At 34.4% G+C, this 22,244-nt stretch overlaps 1 protein-coding gene across 1 annotated transcript in view; it reads left to right on the top strand.

Moving 5' to 3' along the window:
* The first annotated feature begins 4,796 nt into the window (after positions 1-4,796).
* Positions 4,797-22,244, top strand: part of LOC138692566 (zinc finger protein OZF-like) — a 47,667-nt gene continuing 30,219 nt past the window's right edge. Inside the window, exons 1-2 of the mRNA XM_069815545.1 lie at positions 4,797-4,880; positions 20,667-20,764. Coding sequence (XP_069671646.1) covers positions 4,874-4,880; positions 20,667-20,764 — 105 coding nt within the window. The 5' untranslated portion in view covers positions 4,797-4,873. The remainder of the gene's footprint in view (positions 4,881-20,666; positions 20,765-22,244) is intronic.

Here is a 22,244-nt window from a genome sequence, read left to right as displayed (position 1 = left end):
CCTAGCTTCATCTCCTTTCCTTGGTCGGCGGCGTTGTACATCGAGGATGTCAATAAGAGACTGCAGGTATATATCTTGCTCATCTTTGGTCACTAGGTCATGAAAGCGTGAAAAAATTTGCAGCTGAACATCTTCTGTAACTGCAGAAAAACAGTTTCTCCTCTTGCAGCTACAAGGAAAGAAGAACATAAAAACTATACTATGCAAGTCTAATAAAACACATCAAATTGTATTAGTCATACAAAGATAAAGCTGAAAAAATTATTTAATGTTGTTAATATGTGTTTTAATACTATGAGTATAGTGCCTACTGTATAATATAGGCCTATATACTTAAAGTAAGAGAAAATAACACAAGATCCTATGGCGACATAACCTGATTTAGAATAGTAATGCATTTACGTGCAAAAGGGTCCTGTTTTCTCTGCCGGGATTATAGCTCCTTTGTAATTAACCCTTGACTCTTGCACGTTTAATTGCGTTATTCCTCCACGATGATGTATCTCTGAATCTCTTCTTGAACCTGGGTCCATGTGCTTCCATTGCAAAACACTATAATATGAACCTTTCACTAATGGACGACAAACAGTACTAATATAAGATCAGCTGAGTTTCGGCGGGAATAAGAAAGAAACGCACATTGCGAGTCAACTGTCTGCAGTGTTGCCAATGATGCAATATACATAAAGGGCCTCAGTCACACGGACTGAGTTCCTTTCTCCATGGACGTGTGAAACTGATGCGTCAGTTTCTCCGCGTTAAGAGCATGATTCTGAGTTCCTTTTAACATAAAAGGTTGGTGATTACTCAAGGAGTAGGATTCTGGTAATAACTCGATTTCTGCAAAATCGTGACTGAGGCCCTTTCTGTATGGACCGATTCATATAATAAGTTTATTATGTTGGAAACTGTAGCCACACGGCTTTTCATATACACGGTACACAGATTTCCAACACAAACACATGGATATTAATAACAATGACATTCTTTGCCAGAAAACTCTATTACCGTTTCCCTACGAAAGAATCCAATTTCACTGTTCCAAAAACTTATACTAACACTACGCACTAACTTCACACAAATTAATATAGAACAGTCGAGAGTGACTATCGGACGTTTAATATCGAAGAAATAATGGAGAAGGATTTTTAGAAAGCTGAAGGACAAAAGAAACCTTTCCTTTGAAAGGAAAGTCTCTTGAAAATAAAACCATTGTTACATGTGCACTTAGACTTGGGAGATAAATAAAACCATAAAAACGAGACATGACGGTCTCACAAGTTCAATGAAAAGAAGGAAAAAACGGCAAACCTTGCCCTTCAACTTTCTGGAAAGAAAATACTTTCATCCTATAGCAAGAAAGGAGTTACCCATTTTTAAAGTTAGCCTACTGTTTCCATAACGCGATAAATGGATTGGGTGACACTTTCAATGTTTCGTTTTAGAAATTCGGCGTCCATCATTTCACTGTGGCTCTCTGAGGATCACTAGAAGAAGAAAAAATTGCTTGAGCTATAAAAATTAGTTTTTTTTCTTACATCTCTCTTTAGTTACTGCTTACGGAAGATCAATATTTTTCTTCCCCTTTAAGACTCTACTTTTCCGAATACTGTATTCAACAAAACTCTTCCCCTTTTACGGTCATGTATGCTACATAGCGAAGAGGATATTTTCAATGTAAAGTTACAACACATTATTGACCAGTATAACTAAAAACTATACTATAAATAAATCTCCGAACATACTACATACTGTATATTCCCAAATGAAACAAAATATTATTTTCTTATTAATTAAATGGACATGATAAATCGCGGATTCTCTGGTAACTGTTGACTGATCCCTGTGGATTCACAGAGCACATTTTGGAAAATATTGATATCGATACTAATAATAAATCTGTAGCCGAAATTTTTCTGGTAATTTTCGATTTTCCACAAAATAATTGGTCCTAACATATATAATTAACCACCCTGAAACAGAAAATCGCTTTTTTGAAATTTTTGTTTGTATGTCTGTCTGTATGTTTGTTACCTTTTCACGCGATAATAGCTGAACGGATTTCGATGAAAATTGGAATATAAATTAAGTTCGTTGTAACTTAGATTTTAGGCTATATGGCATTCTAAATACATTATTTAAAAGGGGGGTTATAAGGGGACCTGAATTAAATAAATCGAAATATCTCGCGTATTATTGAGTTTCATGAAAAATGTAACATAACAAGCGTTTCTATAAAAATCATTTCCGATAAGTTTTATTCTTTGAAAAATTTTCATAGGACTGATATTTAATGAGATAAATGAGTTTTAAAATTAAAATAACTGCCATCTAAGGCCGTGTAACCAAATAAAAAACAAATGACTTGGTCTATATGGGGCCTTGGACAACAACAATCGAAAGCTATGAAAGATAGCCTACAGAGAATGTTTCTGTGTTTGTATGAAGTATAGTATAATATAATATAATATCGGAAGCTAAATTAACCGATTTGTATAATTAATTATTATTTCACTATTGGAAAGTGTAGTTTCTCTAGATGGACATAATACTATAATGTTATTACAGTAATTTCTGATATAATAATGTAATGTAATATAATATAATATAATATAATATAATATAATATAATTTAAGTTATTTGAAGGGTACAGAACCATAGTGGGCCAATCGTCATTTACTGAATACGTAGAAACAACAAGGGTTAAAATTAAGTTATTACCATAATTCAATGGAAACATATAGCAAATAAAATAAAGTACACACATTTGTTCAATGTTCATTAAACTATGGTTGCATGTAATCACAATTAAGAAACGTGTTAAAGGAATTGTCATTGCACCAAATGAGTGCTTTCTGGACCAAAATGTTCGCATTTTAATTATTTAAATACAATTTTAATTAAGTAACATATAAAACGATTTATCCTTCTATCAAACACGAATGTTCCCTGGATCAAACGTCCTATTTTAATTATGTAATTACTTTATATTTATTTCTAACAGGTGCAGCGGAGCGCATGGGTACGGCTAGTAATGTAATATAATATAATATAATATAATATAATATAATATAACATAACATAATATAATATAATATAATAAATTACTAAATTGAAACAATGTAATATAATACAATATATTATAATATATATGATACATAATATATAATATATCTTAATTATATTATGATATATAATTAAATAATAAAATATGTATTGGGCGTACAGCTTTCTTATTTTTCATAATATTTTCAATTTCAAATATGAGACAGCTGGCACTAACGAATTGGAAACCGGCATTGCGGAGGAATGTACAGATTTACCCATTCCACTAGAAGAATAATTCACAGCAGATGGAGCAGGGAATTTGTGTGCTTCAATGCCAGCTTGACCCGATCAAAAAAAAAAAAAAAAAGTTAAACAAAGCCTTGAAAGAAAATGAATCACTGACAGGGGTTAGATAAATTTCTAAATGATGACAAAATACATTTCCTAAAAAGGAATACAATAATACTTGCAGTAGGTCTACATTATACATTTACTCTAACTTCTTGCCAGAGCTAATACGCGAATAACTTGTATTTGCAATGCTTCTAATTAAGATATTACATTTAAAATTTCATAGTGCCATGCGTGAGACAATTAGCTACATGTCAGTTTATTTACAATTATTATCAGTGCCCTAGAATGGAATCTGCAGCATAAAAACTGAGAGAGAGCGTCAATTTCGCTATTCCAGCAATGTTAACAGAGCAAGTGCTTGGGTCCAGCCACCGACCTTTGCGGTACTCTGTCTATATAGAGCTCTACAGCATACTGGTTACAAACCATTTTAGTTCTGATATGCATGGTAATTGTTCATATCCGATTTACCTAATGAAACATGATGTTCAATGCACTTGTGGGGAAGTATACAGTTTCGAATTCTCTATGTGCACAGGAAGTCATGCGTGTCTACAAAAGGCAATAAGCCATTCTACTACGACGTCTTGACTTTTATCGTGATCCTGTAACATGGGTTGAAATGCTGCTTATTGATGGGAAATCTCTGTTATACAATGTGTTTGTAATGTACTGTTTATATCAAATGGGATAAACTTCACCATTCTGGCAAAAAGCTTTTCTAATCTAATGCCTATGAAAAATATTTGATGGACTATGGACACTCCAGAATGCATGACATTCTGGTAATCAACTAATATGTTTGTAGATGTGTCTGGGGTAATAACTTCGAAATTCTATGGAGATTTTCGCACATGGGAACAGCCATACAAATGAGAAAATTAACATTCTTCGTTGCATAAACATCGGTAATCGCTTGCTTGTTGCTAGTTTTTTATTTTGATAGGTTATTTTACGACGCTGTATCAACAGCTTAGGTTATTTAGCGTCTGAATGAGATGAAGGTGATAATGCCGGTGAAACGAGTCCGGGGTCCAGCACCGAAAGTTACCCAGCATTTGCTCATATTGGGTTGAGGGAAAACCCCGGAAAAAACCTCAATCAGGTAACTTGCCCCGACCGGGAATCGAACCTGGGCCACCTGGTTTCGCGGCCAGATGTGCTAACCGTTACTCTACAGGTCTGGACTTGTTGCTAGTAATTTATAAGTTGAGTATATAGAAATATGAAATATTGTACACAGAAAATTTACAAAAATATTATCACAGCATTAGAATCGAACGAAGACTCTATTAACTCAGAAATAATGCAGAGGAAAGTAATGATTGTTACCGTAAGTAGAAAGAAGTGAATTTATTCAATAGTATGAAGACAATACACATCAAGTTGCAGTGGCTGACGATTCGCAGTTGCGCTCGGGCTGATCAGTTTGTTGGGTTCTTTCCGAAGTTTTCTCCAACCGTAAGGCGAATGTCAGGTAATCCATAGCGAATCATCAGCCTCATTTCGCTATGTACCATCTCGCTATGATCAAATTCATCGACGCTAAATAACCTAGTTGTTGATACAGCGTCGTTAAATAAGGAATTAAAAAAAATATATATATATATATATATATATATATATATATATATATATATATATATATATATATATATGCAGAGTGCAAACGATATGAACTGGTGACAGCCAGAGCATAAATTATGTCTAATAAAATTTTTCTCTAACTTTTGTGGTTTCCCTAGAAATGAATCTTATCTGTGAGTCTAAAGGTTTTGGAGGTGATAGTAGACCGTCATTATTTACTATCTTGTCTCTGTTGTGATGGTGTTAGCATGTGTTGAACAGTAAGTATTTAGACTACTCAACCCTAAAAACATGATATTTAAGGAATTAAAACAAAAATAGAAGAAAAACAATTTCACTACATATCATATTTAGTAGACCGAAATGTACAGTCTGTATAATTTTGGCAGTTTATATCGTTACACCATATATATTATTGAAGTCGTACTCATTCAGAAGAAAGCAATAAGAATTATCTCAGAAGTACCAAGCAAAGCACATTGTAAACCACTGTTCATACAGGAGTCCATCTTAACAGTTGTTAATGAATATATTCTGCAACTCCTTCTTTACATCAAGAAAAATCTTTATGACTTCAACAGTAGGAGGGATAAACATGAGTATAATACTCTGAATAAAGAAAAACTGGACATACCATTTTGCAGTAGTTAAAGTAGTTCTAACATGTTGGCTGTAGAATGTTCAACATGTTACCACAGGAAGCACAGCATGTGTCACTTGACATATTCAAAGTCAAAGTGAAAACGTGCCTTCTTAGAAATCCATTCTACTCTGTACAAGAATATTTTGAATCAGAAAATCAAGCTGTAGATATTTTTTAGGTTTCTTTCTCTGAATTGTATTATTATTTTGTAATATATTAGGAAATTCTCATAAATTGTTAAGTTAATTCTTGTTTTATTGTATATAAACGGAGCAAATCAAATACCGGTAATATTTGGGATCAGTGTGTTACAATTTTCATCTAGATATTAGCCTATTTTTGATAATCTTGACTCTCAATTGTAAACTCTAAGGGGTATTTGTGATCATTTTGTTTTATGTTTAGTGTTGTAATAGAATAATTTTCATTTTTGCACTATAATTTCACACGTGTAATTTGACAATGTCATTAGCGTTTGCTATAACGACAGCTAATAAATACTATACTATACTACACTATACTATATATATATCAATGCAGGATAGCTTTCGTTCTTTCAGTAGAAAGCAGCAATTAAAAAAAAAAAACAAAAGTATTTTAAATGAATGCTATGACAGATAATCCAGCCATCTGTTGTTATAACCACTTGGTACCCAGAGTGACCAAATTTTGAAAATTAAATTATGTTCCAAGGCACTGTTGTACGGTATTGAATTGCCAAATAACGAATGCTGTCTTTATAATATCTGTATGCATATTTATTGAAATAGTAGGCCTAGATATTGTAAAATGTGTCCTTATTTTGCTACTCTCCTCAAGCCAGTCTAATGGCAGCATATGCATGCAGTAAGTACGTACAGTACACACTTTATAGTGGTACCGGTATACACTCTTCTGATTTAGGAATTCAGAGATGTTTTCGTAGGAAGAAAGGGATGGTGGATGGACAACATAGATTGAAATTATAGCATTGCACTATTTGACAAATTAATTGGCACTGCCTGATTCATACGTAGGCAATATTAAGCATCTTGGAAGAAATAACAGCAACTAAAGGAGATCAGCTAGACAAGAGCGGCAGTCTTTTAATTTAAGAAAGACTTGTATGACTTACACACGGTCTTCTAGCAGGTCAATGTGTGCGAATGTCAGCTGTTCCATAGAGAACACACATGTACAGGTTCGTGGCACGTAACACAGGATTCGCACTTCATTGTAATAAATTCAGCTGTATTCTTCATAATTCTCATTTGTACGTTTTAAAGCGAGAAACCTTCAAAACTTGCAACGTTCTTCAATCTCCTATCCCAGATTTTATTGTATCTGAATTTGTGCACTACAGGCGCGGATCCAGGGGGATTTAGAGGATGTATCCCCCTGAAACAAATGAAACCCACTGTCCCATCTGATATCGAAATCTTAAACTTTAAAACAAAGGCTGTTTGAATTATAGATTCTATGGTATTCTGAAATATTTAAAGATGTGTTTGACAAATTTAACTGTTTATATGCGAGAGCGTGAATGTTGGTAAGAGTGTAATCTAGATTTAAGGAAATTTGTTGCTAAATCATTCCCAATTGGAAAATGCCGAGACTGAATTCAGACGTCATGAATCTGCAGACTATCACAAAATGTGCCATTCATTTGCAGACACGTGTATGTGGAAGTGTAAGAGTTGATGAATTCAACAAACTGGAACAAAATAACAAAAAGCAGTCAGAAACTAATTCTGATTGTCAAACGTATATCATGTGGTAGACAGGCTATGCGAACAGCAACCAGAAGAAATGACGTAATGTTTCGTAGTTTTGTATGGATAGTAGTAACATGTTACTAAAGAAGAATTTGGAAAGTGTCGAAATAATAATATAAGCTCCAACGTTCAAAAAGTGATTTCGAAGTAGCTTGTAAATATATTTAATGCTGACGTCGTATCACATCGTAAATTGTATAAGAAGATAATCCGATATTTCCTTCCATGTATGATCGACGTGGATCATCTTTGGCTTCCGTAATCATCACTAATCTAAAAGCTCTGCAATATATGTGTATGTTGAAGCCGCTGGAATCAGTGGACTTATGAAAGGTTTTTCTGTCTGTAGTAACACATTTATTTCGTTTACGTCCATTGTAAAAATCACTCCTCCTCTTTGTTAGTGATTCATACCTGTCAAGTGTAACAAATGCAGAACAGTTGAGCAAGTGATTGTTTTTTTTTATTCACCAATACACTAAGATATTCTAAGGTGCATTGTCATGGAAATGAACCCGACTTGTCGAAGAACAATATAAATAAAATTAAGTGAAATTCTGTGGGTGAAACATCAGGATACAATATTTCTATTTTTCCATCGATAATTTAATTTTCGCATTTTTGTGGATTTAAGCTGTTTTTCTTTGATAAGTTTCACTTAACTTCCATCACCCCTCAAATTATGTTCTGGGTATGTCCCCGATGTAATCCACTGCTCTGAAGTAGCGGTTAGCCTGCCTGTCCGTGAAACGAGCGGGTCCGGGTTCAAATCCTGGTTGGGATGTTTTCCGAGGTTTTCCCTCAACCCCTTGAAGTAGAATAGGTGGGTAACTTTCGGCGTTGGCCCTCGGACTTATTTCGTCTCCATTAGTCTTCTTTAATAGTTGCAGGTTGACCAGGAGGACATGGCGGACGTGATTCCGGAATTCGCCTATAGGTGGCTTCTGTCTGCGGGAGCTGCACATATCCCAGAGAAGCTGCAGAGGCTTCAATAGGTGGACTGTGCTAGACCAGGGGAGTGTAGCTCCCTCGGATAGATGACGTCTTGGTGAATGCTAGGATGGTCATTCAGTTCAACTGTGACGTTATTTGCTATACATACAGATTCTTTTAATTGTGCACAGTATCTCTTTATTTTTATCATCCATATTACAAGAAGAACCACTGTCATCAGTACCTCCTCTATTGCAACTGTATGCTTTTCTACAAATAAATTTCAAGTCTTTATTCTCTTGTGTATAAAAAACACCAGCAACTAAGACATTGAGAAGCTCGTATTCTTTTCCTGCTATCAACTCATCTTCATCTATTGAGGGCAGTGGTGTCATACTCACCAGGCCAGCACTCCTGTCAGTTGTGAGGCCAGATATACTGATTTAATATATTTTTCTTTTGGTCCGGCATTAGTAAGGGTGAAGTGACCAGCTGATTAAGGTTTTTTTTATCAGTTTTTCAATTAGTTCTGCCGCATTAAATTTTACTTCATCATTAAAAGTAATGCCAAGTTAATCTGATGACTTCATCTGATTTCATACTAAAACTTTGTAGTAGAAGTAAAACTTTTCTGTATATATTTCAACTAGAATGTGACTATCATTAAGACTATTACTATAAAGGTTTTTTTTTCTCGTTTGACATGTTCATATTCTAGCTGTGAAGCAATGTAGAAATAACATGGAATGTAAATAAATATAATACAATTCAATAAAATAATGTATTTTAATGTTAAGAATAAAACACAAATTGGACAGTTGTCTTTATTCCACTTGTTAATCTGTGCACTTCTACGAACTTGAAAATGATTATTAAATCTTGTTTGTCGTCACTTACGTCTCTTTGACATGACAATTTCACATATACGCCACTTTACTTTTTAGATATTTTACTGCTTTTGTGTATATTAATTGTATTTTAAATGACTTGAAAATATGTATATGCTGTTTATTAGTAATCGAAAATAAGAAAGATGTGAAAAGGTTCAAATAATTTATATAATACTTGAGAATAAAAATAATGAGGGATACACAAATGTATCTTTATTCCATTTGTTAAACTTTGCCATAACAGTTTCACGTAAGCCAAAGCAATGTTTGCGCATTTCAATTCGGAAAAATAAGACGTTTGTTAATGGTAGAAAATAAGAGCCGATGTTTATTATTATTATTATTATTATTATTATTATTATTATTATTATTGTTATTGTTATTAAATTTTATTATTATTATTATTATTATTATTATTATTATTATTATTATTATTATTATTATTATTATTATTATTATGTTGTTGTTGTTGTAAAAATATGTGAAATTAAAAAAAACAAGAAAAACCTCTTTCTGAGTATTCAAATTCAACTTTCACTAGTAACATAATTGAAGCATACGTCTACATGTAACTTATATGCAATTCTACTTTGCTTATTTTATACTTCACTCGTTTTATACTGATTTTCTTTTGCATTTTTTAATGAATACTTTTCAACGCCTTTGTCACTATAATATTTTTTTTCTTCATTTTGTTCATTGTGAATTTATATATGAAACAGGCAAAGAAAAATGGAAATGGATCCAATATCAACAATAACACACCAAATTTCGGAACCCTCCCCCCCCCTCCAGAACAGAACTGGCCAGTACAAAATGTTTTGTACGATGATTGAGTATTGTAATGCAGAAACGCGTTATATAAAGGGGTCAAGGGCGGAGCTTAACATTCGCCGTATTACGTTTTTACCATTGTCCACACCTTGGAACATAAAATAGACTTTAATGCTCGAATGTCCATACCGTATTAAATTTTCCTTTTTTTTTTTTTTTTTTTTTTTTTGTCCTGAAAAAAGTTAACTCACGGCACCTTCGATCGTTTTCTGTACAAAAGACAGTGAAGTTACACCATTTATTGGTACTTATTTTCTCTTCATTTAGCTGAATAAAATAATTTGGTGGAATTGTAATGCCCGAAGACTAGTCTTTCATGGATCTGAATAAATCCATATCACTGCAAGTTTGAAACACAGGTACTTCAGCATTTATACATTTTATGATACCTTCATTCTGGTTGGCTGGTCATCTACGTCCGCTTCGGCATGTGAACGTGAAGCCAGCAGCCGGTTGGTCGGTCATAGTCCTTCATGGGCTGTCGTGTGACAGATTATTATTATATTATGCTGGACATGTGCAAAAAAATTACGTGAAACACATTACTTCAAAAGTATACATAGAAACCAACACTTAAGTTGCATCTACACAGTTCAGTTTTCGAAGTGTTTATGCATGCAATCTGGGGAAAATTCTGAAACAATCAGTTTGAAACGAACTTTTAATTTTGATGTATGCAGATTTTGTAACATCATCTTCACTAACTTATGTGTGTGTGTGTATATATATATATATATATATATATATATATATATATATATATATATATACTGTTGAGGGGATCATCTGCGAACCACATGATACCTCCATTCTGGTTAGATTATCGTCCACCTCTGCTTCGACATGTGGGCGTGAGGCCAGCAGCCGCTGGTCGGTATAGGCCCTTCACGGGCTGTAGCGCCACGGATTATTATTATATATCTATCTATACTAATAATAAATCTGTAGCCGAAATTTTTCTGATAATTTTCGATTTTCCAAAAATAATTGGTCCTAACATATATAATTAACCACCCTGAAACAGAAAATCGCTTTTTTGAAATTTTTGTTTGTATGTCTGTCGTCTGGATGTTTGTTACCTTTTCACGCGATAATGGCTGAACGGATTTCGATGAAAATTGGAATATAAATTAAGTTCGTTGTAACTTAGATTATAGGCTACATGGGATTCAAAATACGTTATTTAAAAGGGGAGTTAATTAAATTAAATAACTCGAAATATCTCGCTTATTTTTGAATTTTGTGAAAAATGTTACATAACAAACGTTTCTTTAAAAATCATTTCCGATAAGTTTTATTCTTTGGAAAATTTTGATAAGACTGATATTTAGTGAGATAAATGAGTTTTAAAATTAATATAACTGCCATTTAAGGAGGTGTAATGAAATAAAAAACAAATGACTTCGTCTATATTTATTTATTTATTTATTTATTTATTCTGGTGTAGTTAAGGCCATCAGGCCTTCTCTTCCACAACACCAGGAATACAAATACAATAACAGAAATAAAAAGGAAAAAAAAAACACTATAAACGAAGTAAAGTCACACAAAAATATACACAGGTTGCAGTCACACAAACTTTAAATGAGTGATTAAGTATAATTAATTGTATCCTAATTAACTAACATAAACAAGAAACTTGCGATTTTAATCTGGAGTAAAAAAAAACACAAATCGACACTTCTAGCAATATCTAAAAAGCATTAAACAAGACAAAATTTTCCAATTTAATTTTGAATTGTGATAAAGTCCGGCAGTCCCTGACATCATTAGGTAGCGAATTCCAGAGACGAGGTATTTCTACAGTGTAGGAGGATGAGTATAGAGACGTTCTATGATGAGGGATAGAAAGAAGTGCTTGATGTCGGTTTCGAAGAGTTGTAAGAAATTGAAAGCGCGATAAGAGATAATTCGGAGTAGAAGTATGCATGATTCTAAATAGAAGAGACAGTGAATGTATTGTTCTTCGTTCCTTCAGACGCACCCATGAAAGTAACTGGAGGGAAGGTGTTATATGGTCAAATTTACGAGTATTGCAGATGAATCGTATGCGCGCATTATGAACACGTTGTAGTCTCTCAGCTAAGAGTGAACTTACATTAGTTAGTAAGGAATCGCAATAATCAAAATGGGGCATTACAAGCGTCTGAATAAGATTCTTTTTTAGACTAAGTGGTAGAAATTCTTTCATATGAAACAAAGAGTGAAGTTGAGAAAATATTTTTTGCAAGTGTGTGTTACTTGGGTGTTCCAATTTAGATCGCTATCCATAAAAATGCCAAGATTTTTAACTGTTTCACTGTATTTAACAATAATCCCATTCAATGTTATATGTGGTATAGTACCACTATCAAGAGTACTTCGTAGACGATTATGTCCCATTACGATTGCTTGCGATTTCTCTGGATTTAACCTTAATCCAAATTTGTGTGACCACAGTGAACTCGAATTTAAGTCTTCGTTTATTTTATTTACTGCGTCACTAGTCTCATCAGGGTGGAAATGCAAATAAATTTGCAAGTCGTCAGCATACATATGGTATTTGCAGTGTTTTATCATTTTAGTCACGTCATTAATATAAATCATGAAGAGTAAAGGTCCGAGAACTGATCCTTGTTGAATTCCAGATTTCACGACACACCATCTTGAAGAATAATCGCATGCAATGACACATTGTTGACGTTCGCGAAGGTAGGATTCAAACCAAGTAACAGAACTTTCAGAAAGATGCAGAAGTCTTAATTTACATAATAGGAGGTCCGTGTCAACTGTATCAAATGCCTTACTGAAGTCAAGTAATGTCAGTAATGTTAATTTACGTTCATCTGTGGCTTCACGTATATCCTCATTCACTTTTAGTAGTGCTGTAGTCGTGCTATGTCCATTTCTGAACCCGGATTGGTATTCGTCCAGTAAGGCATGTTCGGTTAGATAGTTCATTAGTTGTTTGTGAACAATACGTTCCAGAGCTTTTGATAGGGCAGGTAGGATACTAATTGGACGGAAATCATTTGCACATAATGGGGTTTTAATTTTAGGGATCGGACGGATAAAGGCTTTCTTCCAGAGGTTCGGGTAGGTAGAAGTTATGAGTGAGGCGTTGAATATATGTGTTAATGTCGGCAGTATTATGTCCAATATTTTCTTCAATAATATTACACTAATATTATCCACACCTTCAGCTTTAGAAGTAATACGTTTTATTGCCGCTCTCACTTCAGTTTCTGTGACATAAGTGAAGAAAAATATTTCTCTATCCGGAATTGGAGTCATTTGTAATTCGTTAACTGTCTGCTGTTTGTCGACCGTATCCAAGGTTATTGACTGTACCGTTGCAAAATGGTCATTTAGTTCGTCAAGAGAAACTGGCACACTGTCTACCTGAGTCCTGGGATTTCCTAAGCCAATTGTCCGTAAGTTTCTCCACAGTTTGGAAGGGTCAGCTCCCCCCTTCAAGATGTTATGAAAATGTCTCAGTTTTGCGTTTCTAATGGCTTGAGTAGTTCTGTTACGTAAGAGTTTATAATAATTATAAGATATTTCTGTCTTGTCATGTTTAAACGTTTTGTATACAGTGTTTCTGTCCGTAATCATACTACGTATGTCAGCAGTCATCCATGGTGCTGGTGTTCTTTTTACGCGTTTAGATTTGATAGGAGCATGCTTGTCATATAAATTTATAATATACTCATTTAGTTTAACAAGTTTCTCGTCAACAGTATGTAAGGTCCATATTGAGTCCCAGGGAATCTTTATTGCGTCTTCAAGTAGTTGGGTTTCAACAATGTTTCAAGTCACGATACTTTATGAGTTTAGGTGTGGGCTTGGGACACTTCAAAGAATATACTAGATAAATAATATATGGGGCCTTGGAGAACAACAATCGAAAGCTATGAAACACAGCCTACAGAGAATGTTTCTGTGTTGTATGAAGTAATATCGGAAGCTAAATTAACCGATTAGCATAATTAATTATTATTTCACCATTGGAAAGGTAGTTTCTCTAGATGGATATAATGCTATAATGTTATTACAGCAACTTCTGAGTGAATTGAGGACTGGTAAGATTAAAATAGCTTCTTATGCACAGAAAACTCGGTAGGCTATTCTGTATATTCATTTCCTGTATTTCTTAAAATGATGTTTATGTACAGATTAATTTTAATCTCAGAGAATTAACAAACAACGAGAGTGTATTGATTTAGTATCCAGTAATAGTATGTTAGCCTAGCATTCCATTATTTTAGAATCCAAGTTTTAACTATGGTCAATTGAATCGTGTTAAAATACATCAAATACATACAGTAGCATGGAAATTAATCCGAACAACGTAATTATTTATGCAAAAACACTCAAACGGGATAAAAAAAAAGATCTAAGACATACCTCAGTAATCTATGTGGCCTCCCTTGTTCCTAATAACAGCTCAGAGACGATTTGGCATGGATTCCACTAATTTCCCACAAATATTCTTCATTTCTTCATCGCGAAACCATACACCAATGAGTTCAGAAATCATCTTCTCCTTTGTAGAACAATCCATTTTTTGCATTCTTCTTTTACAAATAGACCACAAGTTCTCAATGTGGTTGATGTCGGGTGAGTTGCCTGGCCAGGGGAGTACCTGAATATTCTTCTTGTTGAAGAATTCTGTAGTTTTTCGAGACATATGGCATGGTGCCAGGTCTTGTTGGAACACACCTCTGCCATCAGGAAATGATTTTTGCAGCTGGGGTACGATTCTGGTTTCCAGTAAGTGAATATATTTGTCAGAATTCATCATTCCCTTGATAGGTATTAATGCTCCAGGCCCTTCATGTGTAAAACAACCCCTAAACATTACTTTAGGGGGGTATTTGGGTGCTTGTTGGAGATGAGCTACTGTTACTTTTTTGGATCCTTTCCGTACGTAAGAAACACGGTGGCTGTGGACCTCGAAATGAGACTCATCGGAAAAAAGTACATTCTTCCAGTCATTCACTGTCCAGTGTTGATGTAATTTTGCCCACATGAAGCGTTTTTTGCACATAACAGGGGTTAGCAGTTGCTTCTTAATAGGCTTACGAGCCCTTTGTCCAGCTTCCAAAAGCCTACGCCGCACTGTTGTGACGTGAATATTCGCCCCAGTTGGTAGCCATTAACTCGCGGGTTAAGTCGACAGCAGTTAGTCTAGGATTTAATTTACTTTTCGTGACAATTAAACGATCATCTGCAGGTGAAGTCTTCCTTTTCTGGCCACAGTTTCCTTTTTTCTGGAGTGTGATGGATCCAGTCTCCTTGTATCGTTTTATGATCGAATTAAATGTAGCCAAACCGATGTGACATTCTGCAGCAATTTGCCTCTGTGGCATAGAAGAATGCTCTGCTAATGTTATAATTTTAGACCGTTTTCGTGGAGTTGTATCCATTTGTGAAGACGACAGAATGTACACAGGATTGCAGTATTAAGTCTTCAACACAACTGAAATGCTTATAAGTACAAAACGACAGGCAAAATGTCACATATCATAAAAAAAATAATAACGACAGACCTTCAACAATGGAATTACACGTACTACAGATGTCAATTAAAGCGGTATGAGCAACTGTGAGGCCAACAATGACAGAAAATGTAAAAATATGTCGTGTTCGGATTAATTTGCACGCTACTATGTTATCGGAGTACGTCCGTTATCAACACTTTTTTTATATAATATAATATACAGTGAAACCTGTTCAAGACGGAAGTGATATGGTCCTAATTTTTTTTCCATTGTGGACAGGTTTGCTTATTATTCAGGTGTGACATTAAAATGGAATATTTTGTCATTCATATACATTAAAAACAAAATGGCATACCGCAAATTGCAAGAAGTACAAAATATTCCATTTAACACTCATCACATTAAATCAGCTTCGTGTCGCTTATTACGTTGGTGAATTATCTTGAATAAAATCTTAATTTCTGTATAAATATTATCGTAACTTACTCATTAGTCATTAAACATTCCTAAGTTTATTAATCTCATTCTATTCAATATCTAACACTATACTCTAATATTGTACTGCATATCACTGCACATTATTAATTAATTGGACTAGGAGCCATCTATTAGAAGCCTTGAATTCTGGTTTATTTAATTTCTTTCCCAGATCAATAGCTTGCTTTGCAGAACAGATCCAGAAATTGGCTTGTTCTTTGGAAGGTCATGAAGAACTCACTCTCACAACAGTTCATTTATTTCCACATAAACAGTTGCTTTCTGGTTCCTTTTGTGTCACCAATATTGGCCGCACGCCGCTCACTCATTATGATCTTTATTTTTTAAAGTGTCACACTTGAGTTTTCCACAACTGTACTTCAATATTGTTCCACATAGACTTTGTTTCTAATTTTCCTTTATCTCGATAACTTTTACTTCATCACTTAATGTTATTGCCACATTTTATGCAACTTTATTTTACTCGGAAATCACTACACTTGCGCTCTGTTTAGCTACGACAGTATACGGGTGTGAAGCATTGAAAATCATTGAAGGGACTCGTCTGCCTAGCCAACAGGGTAATAAAATTTATGACCGACAGGTGAACAGAATTTTGCAAAGAAAACTTGTTTTTATCTTGGTGACCTACATATTTCGTATATTCCTTGAAATTACACGCTGTTTCAAAATATAGTGTGTCCAAAATATTGTTTCCGTTTTGAACAGTAGCAGACAGTTTCCGCGTTGGACAGTTTCCGTTTTATTCAGGAAAAATTACCCATAATACATACAAATTTCGCCGGGACCAATAAATTGTTCCGAAATAGACAGGATTCCGGATTATTCAGGTTCCGATTTGAACAGGTTTCACTGTAATATAATTTAAGTTACTTAAGTTATTTGAAGGGTTCAGAACCATAGTGGGCCAAGCACCATTTACTGAATACGTAGAAAACAAGGGTTAAAATTAAGTTATTACCATAATTCAATGGAAACATATAGCAAGGAAAATAAAGTATACACATTGAAACTAAATGATATGTCAATGTTCATTAAACTATGTTTGCATTTAATAACAATTAAGATACATGTTAAAGGAATTGTCATTGCACCAAATGAGTGGTCTCTGGATCAAAATGATCGCATTTTAATTATTTAAATACAATTTAAATTAAGTAACATATTAAACGATTTATCCTTCTATCAAACACGAATGTTGCCTGGATCAAATATCCTATTTCAATTATGTAATTACTTTATATTTATTTCTAACTGGTGCAGCGGAGCACACGGGTACAGCTAGTACAAATAATAAAACGGTACCAGTAACCAAAATTTTTCTGGTAATTTAATTTTTTCAGAAATAAATGTTAACATGTCTAATTAACTGTACTGAGATCAAAGGTCGCATTTTTATTATTTTTGTTTGTACGTCTGCCTGTCTGCATGTTTGTTACCTTTCCACACGATAATGGTTGATATGATTTGTATGAAAATTGGTATATAAATTAATATGGGTTCCACTTAGAATTTACGCTGTATGACATTTAGTATACATTCTGAAACAGGGAGGTTATAAGGGTGCCTGGAGTCAAATCGAAGTCACTTATTATTGACTTTTTAGAAAAAAAAATTTTATTACAGAAGTTGTTGCACAAAATATTTCCGACAAGTTTTATTCTATATAAAATTGCGATAGAAACAATATTTAATGAGATATATCTGTTTTAAAATAACAATGTGTTTTATATCACTGTCGCCTCAAACAGACTAATACAGTTAAGTGAAAACAACCTGCATTTATTTAAGGTGGCCTTGCACAACATACGGAAGGTATTCAGTTACCACTATTCTATATGGATATCATTGTAATCTATTATACGCATATAGATATTTATCAATATAGAGAGTGTTCTGTGTTTGTATGAAGTAATCTCAGAAAATACTTGACCGAATTGGATAATTCCTTAATCATACCGCCATTAATATGGTGTCTTAAGTGAATATTTTCCACAAAATTAAAAAAAAAAAATGCTGATATTTAATTCACTCAGTCATACACTTATTTGTTTTGTCTAAAAATTTCATGACTATTTTGTTAATAATATTTTGGTATATATTGTTGTTTTGCTGTTTTAAATAACGCACAGGATTAATGTTTTCAACAGACCTTACAACAGACGGCTATTGCAATTTTTCTAATCAGTTCTAGAACTAATTAAGAGGGATATTCTCAATTAAGCTTATGTTATTTCAAACTCCCTTATTTTTGGTAAGTGGCATAATATGCAAGCAAATCATTATACAACAGATAAACTAAAGTAATTCAATATATTGTGATATACTGATTTTCATTAGTTAATTCATTTTCTGTGCTTACGGTTATTGTTAAAATATTGTGTTATTTTCAATAATTGAAGTAAGTTTATCTTACCATGCTTGGTTTGGGAGCATATCGAAGTTTCAGAAAACATTAAAATTAGTACCTAGCAATAAAATTAGTTCGGATTATATATTTTATGTCTTTCTCGTGTTAAATTTTACTGTAGGTAACTGGTTAACATGTTTCGGCCTGCTATTGGCCTTCTCCAGAACTGGTTGTTGCTGGTCTTGGCACCTTTTGTTTCCTGTGGGGGTGGGTTTGTGTAGTGTAATGTGGAATCAGAGAGTTTGTGTGTTCTGAAATATTGATTTGTGTGTTGAGAATTTCATTCGGATGTGTTTTTGTGTGTCTGCATTATTTCGTATTGTTCTAGTGTGTTTAGTTTCTGGCTTTTTGGTTGGATGTGTAGAATTTCCATGTCTGTGTTGATGTCTCTGTAGGTGTGGTTAGCATTTGTGATGTGTTCTACGTATGTGGAAGTGTTTTGTAACCAAAAAGCCAGAAACTAAACACGCTAGAACAATATGAAATATACAGATACACGAAAACACACCCCAACGAAATTCTCAACACACAACTCAATTTCAGAACACACACACTCTTTGACTCCACATTACACTACACGAACATACCCTCACAGGAAACAAAACAAGAGGCGCCAAGACCAACAACGACCAGTTCTGAGGATGACCCATAAAAGGTCGAAACATGTAAACAAGGTACGTTAGAATTTAACACAAGAAAGTCCTATCATACATATTTTGTTTTGTTTGTTTTTGTTTATGTTCCTTATTATGTGTTGTCTTATGTATTCGTAATGTTGACTTTGTGTGTTTTGTATTGCTGTTACATCAAAACAATACGGGAACAAAACAAACACGAACTATTATAAACACAGAAACAGCAATACATAAAGAAAACTTAGCCATCAATTATCGAAATGGACCAACGGACAAACTAGCCACATACATGGACAAAACCATAAGAGACAGGAAATTCGAAAAACAGACAACAATAAAAAAACAACGTAGACCTAGTGAATAAAATAAAAGACAAACATATCCCACACAGTACAGAATTAGCAACTTTCGACATAACTAACCTACACACAAACATACCCATAAAAGATACACTACAGATACTAGAACAAGTGCTCAAAAACAACAACACACTACAAGAACACATTAAAGAAATCATCCACACCACAGACATCATCACAAAACAATGCTACTTCACATAGAATAACAAATATTACACACAAACGGAAGGCCTACCCATGGGATCACCCATTTCCAGCATACTAGCTGAAATATTCATACACCACATAGAAGAGACATACATACTAAACAAAGACAACAACAAACACGCAGACAACATCATATATTGGCACAGATACGCAGACGACATGCTAGTACTATACAAAGGAAACAAAAGACAGATCCAAAACCTGCATCAACACGTAAACAAAATACACCCAAAGTTACACTACACATTATAAATTGAAAACAACAAATACATAAATTTTCTAGATATCACAATAACGAAAGGCGACAACAAACACACATTCAAAGTTTACAGGAACCCAACAACAACAACACACATACACAACACAAACAAGCTGCATTCTGAACAATGGTACACAGACTACTCAACATAGGCTACCAATGAACCATCATGACTACAAAGAAGACCTGAACACAGTCGATAAAGTAACTTTCCCACTAGTCCCACAGCTAGCAAACCATATGTTGCGCGAAGCGACTACGTGTACGTGATAGAGTAATGTCCTGGCATGGCGCATGCGCTAGCGGAACTTCCCGAGTGCTCTAAGTAGCTTCGTTGCATTGGTTGAAGATGGACGTTCCTATTCCAGCTCCCGCCACGTGAAGTGCAGTCAGTGATAAAGTTCTTGAAAGCACAGGGCATAGCGCTGATTGTAATTGATCGTCAGCTGTGCCAGGTCTATGGGCAAGCAGATGGTGCGTTGCCGCTGTAGACAATTTTCAGGAGGGCCCCAAATTGTGCATGACTAGGAGCGCAGTGGGAGGCCAACCATCATCACAGACCACCTTGTGGAGCAACGCACCATCTGCTTGCTCATGACTTTCCGCCAATGTGGTATTACACTTTTTTGTTACATACCATATCAGCTATTTGCTATTTGCTCTGAAAATCTGCATGGTTATTTCACTTGTATAGTGTATTGTAACCACTGTGAATAAGTTCCTTTCAGCACTTTATAGGCTATTCTATGGATATTTAAATATTTGTTTCAGTCGTGATGGATGTGATCAAGAAGGAACCCGACATCGACCCTTTGGCTATACACTGGAGTGATGACACTGATACAGATGAGAAGAAGCCCTTATCAGAGGTACTTTGACACTCATTGCTCTTATAAATGTTTTATATCTGACATGTAGGCTGTACTAATGTAGAATATGACGTACAGGTGTATGGTATATATCTCCCACTTTATAGTTAGCAGACTCTCAGTACATAGACTAAGAAATTCCAAATACAGACCTGTTTGTCGTGTTTGCTTTCATGTCACGTGTTACGTGTTTTTACTCTTTCATAAAATTTTAACAGGTGATAATGGGCGTTGATTTAAATTCAGCTTCAAGATAACCTTCAGTCAAAACGCTTTTTATATGTTCTCTTAATTTGTTAATGCCTTCCGTATTTTAAGAATATAGCATACAAGATCAAAATGTTAAATATTACCACAGCAGAGTAGTACAACGTGTGTTAGGTAACGTATAACTCCAGTGTAACAAACTGCAATGAGCTCTTGTGAAGAATGTCTGTCTCCTGTTACTAAAACAGGACAACCTTTTACAATAATTTCGGCTCTCAAGATAATATTTATTTGTAATTAATTTAAATTAGCTTAGGTGATGTTTAATGTTCCATATCTGTTATCTTCTCTCACTCTGCTGGTCAGATTTGTGATTTATGTGCAATCTATGTTAATGCAAATGTGACCAATTATTTCCAAGTAAAACAGAAGAATGTGGTCAAGTGGTCAGGGCATCTTGCTACAGTTCGTCAGATCCCAGGTTCGATTCCTTGTTAGAGCACAGGAATTTTTCCTTAACGGGGATTATTCCTGCATTCGTCTATGGTCTGGAATTTAGGTTAAGTTTAGATTTAAGACCTCTCCTGGCACCACATAATCATAATTATCGTATCATGTCATCGGAGTAATGTAACTTCAGAAGTGGGTTACAACTAAGCCACCGCTAGGAGAGAAGACACCCTGGTGGCATGGGGGAGAAGTATGTTACACTGCTTGACAGTATTTTATATTTTAGTGTGTTGGCGAACCCACGCTTTCAGAAGTCGAAATTGCGATAGAAAATCTGAAAAAGTACAAGTCTCCAGGTATTGATCATATTCCAGCAGAATTAATACAAGAGGGTGGAAGTGCATTATATAGCGAAATTTATAAACTTGTACTTGCAATTTGGGAAAAGGAAATTGTACCAGAACAATGGAAGGAGTCCATAATTGTACCTATTTTTAAGAAGGGGGACAAACCCAACTGTGGTAACTTTCGAGGAATATCACTTTTGTTGACGTCGTACAAAATTTTGTCCAATATTCTTTTGAGAAGATTAACTCCGTACATAGATGAAATTATTGGGGATCATCAGTGCGGTTTTCGGCGTAATAGATCGACTAGTGATCAGATTTTTTGTATTCGACAGATAATGGAGAAAAAATGTGAGTATAAGGGTACAGTACATCAGTTATTCATAGATTTAAAAAAGGCATATGACTCGGTTAAGAGGGAAGTATTATATGATATTCTTATTGCATTTGGTATTCCCAAGAAACTAGTTCGATTA

The sequence above is a fragment of the Periplaneta americana genome, chromosome 17, assembly GCF_040183065.1.
Source record: "Periplaneta americana isolate PAMFEO1 chromosome 17, P.americana_PAMFEO1_priV1, whole genome shotgun sequence".
In the NCBI taxonomy this organism is placed as follows: domain Eukaryota; kingdom Metazoa; phylum Arthropoda; class Insecta; order Blattodea; family Blattidae; genus Periplaneta; species Periplaneta americana.
Note: the sequence above shows the minus strand (reverse complement) of the source record. Positions and strands in the feature narration are given on the sequence as shown.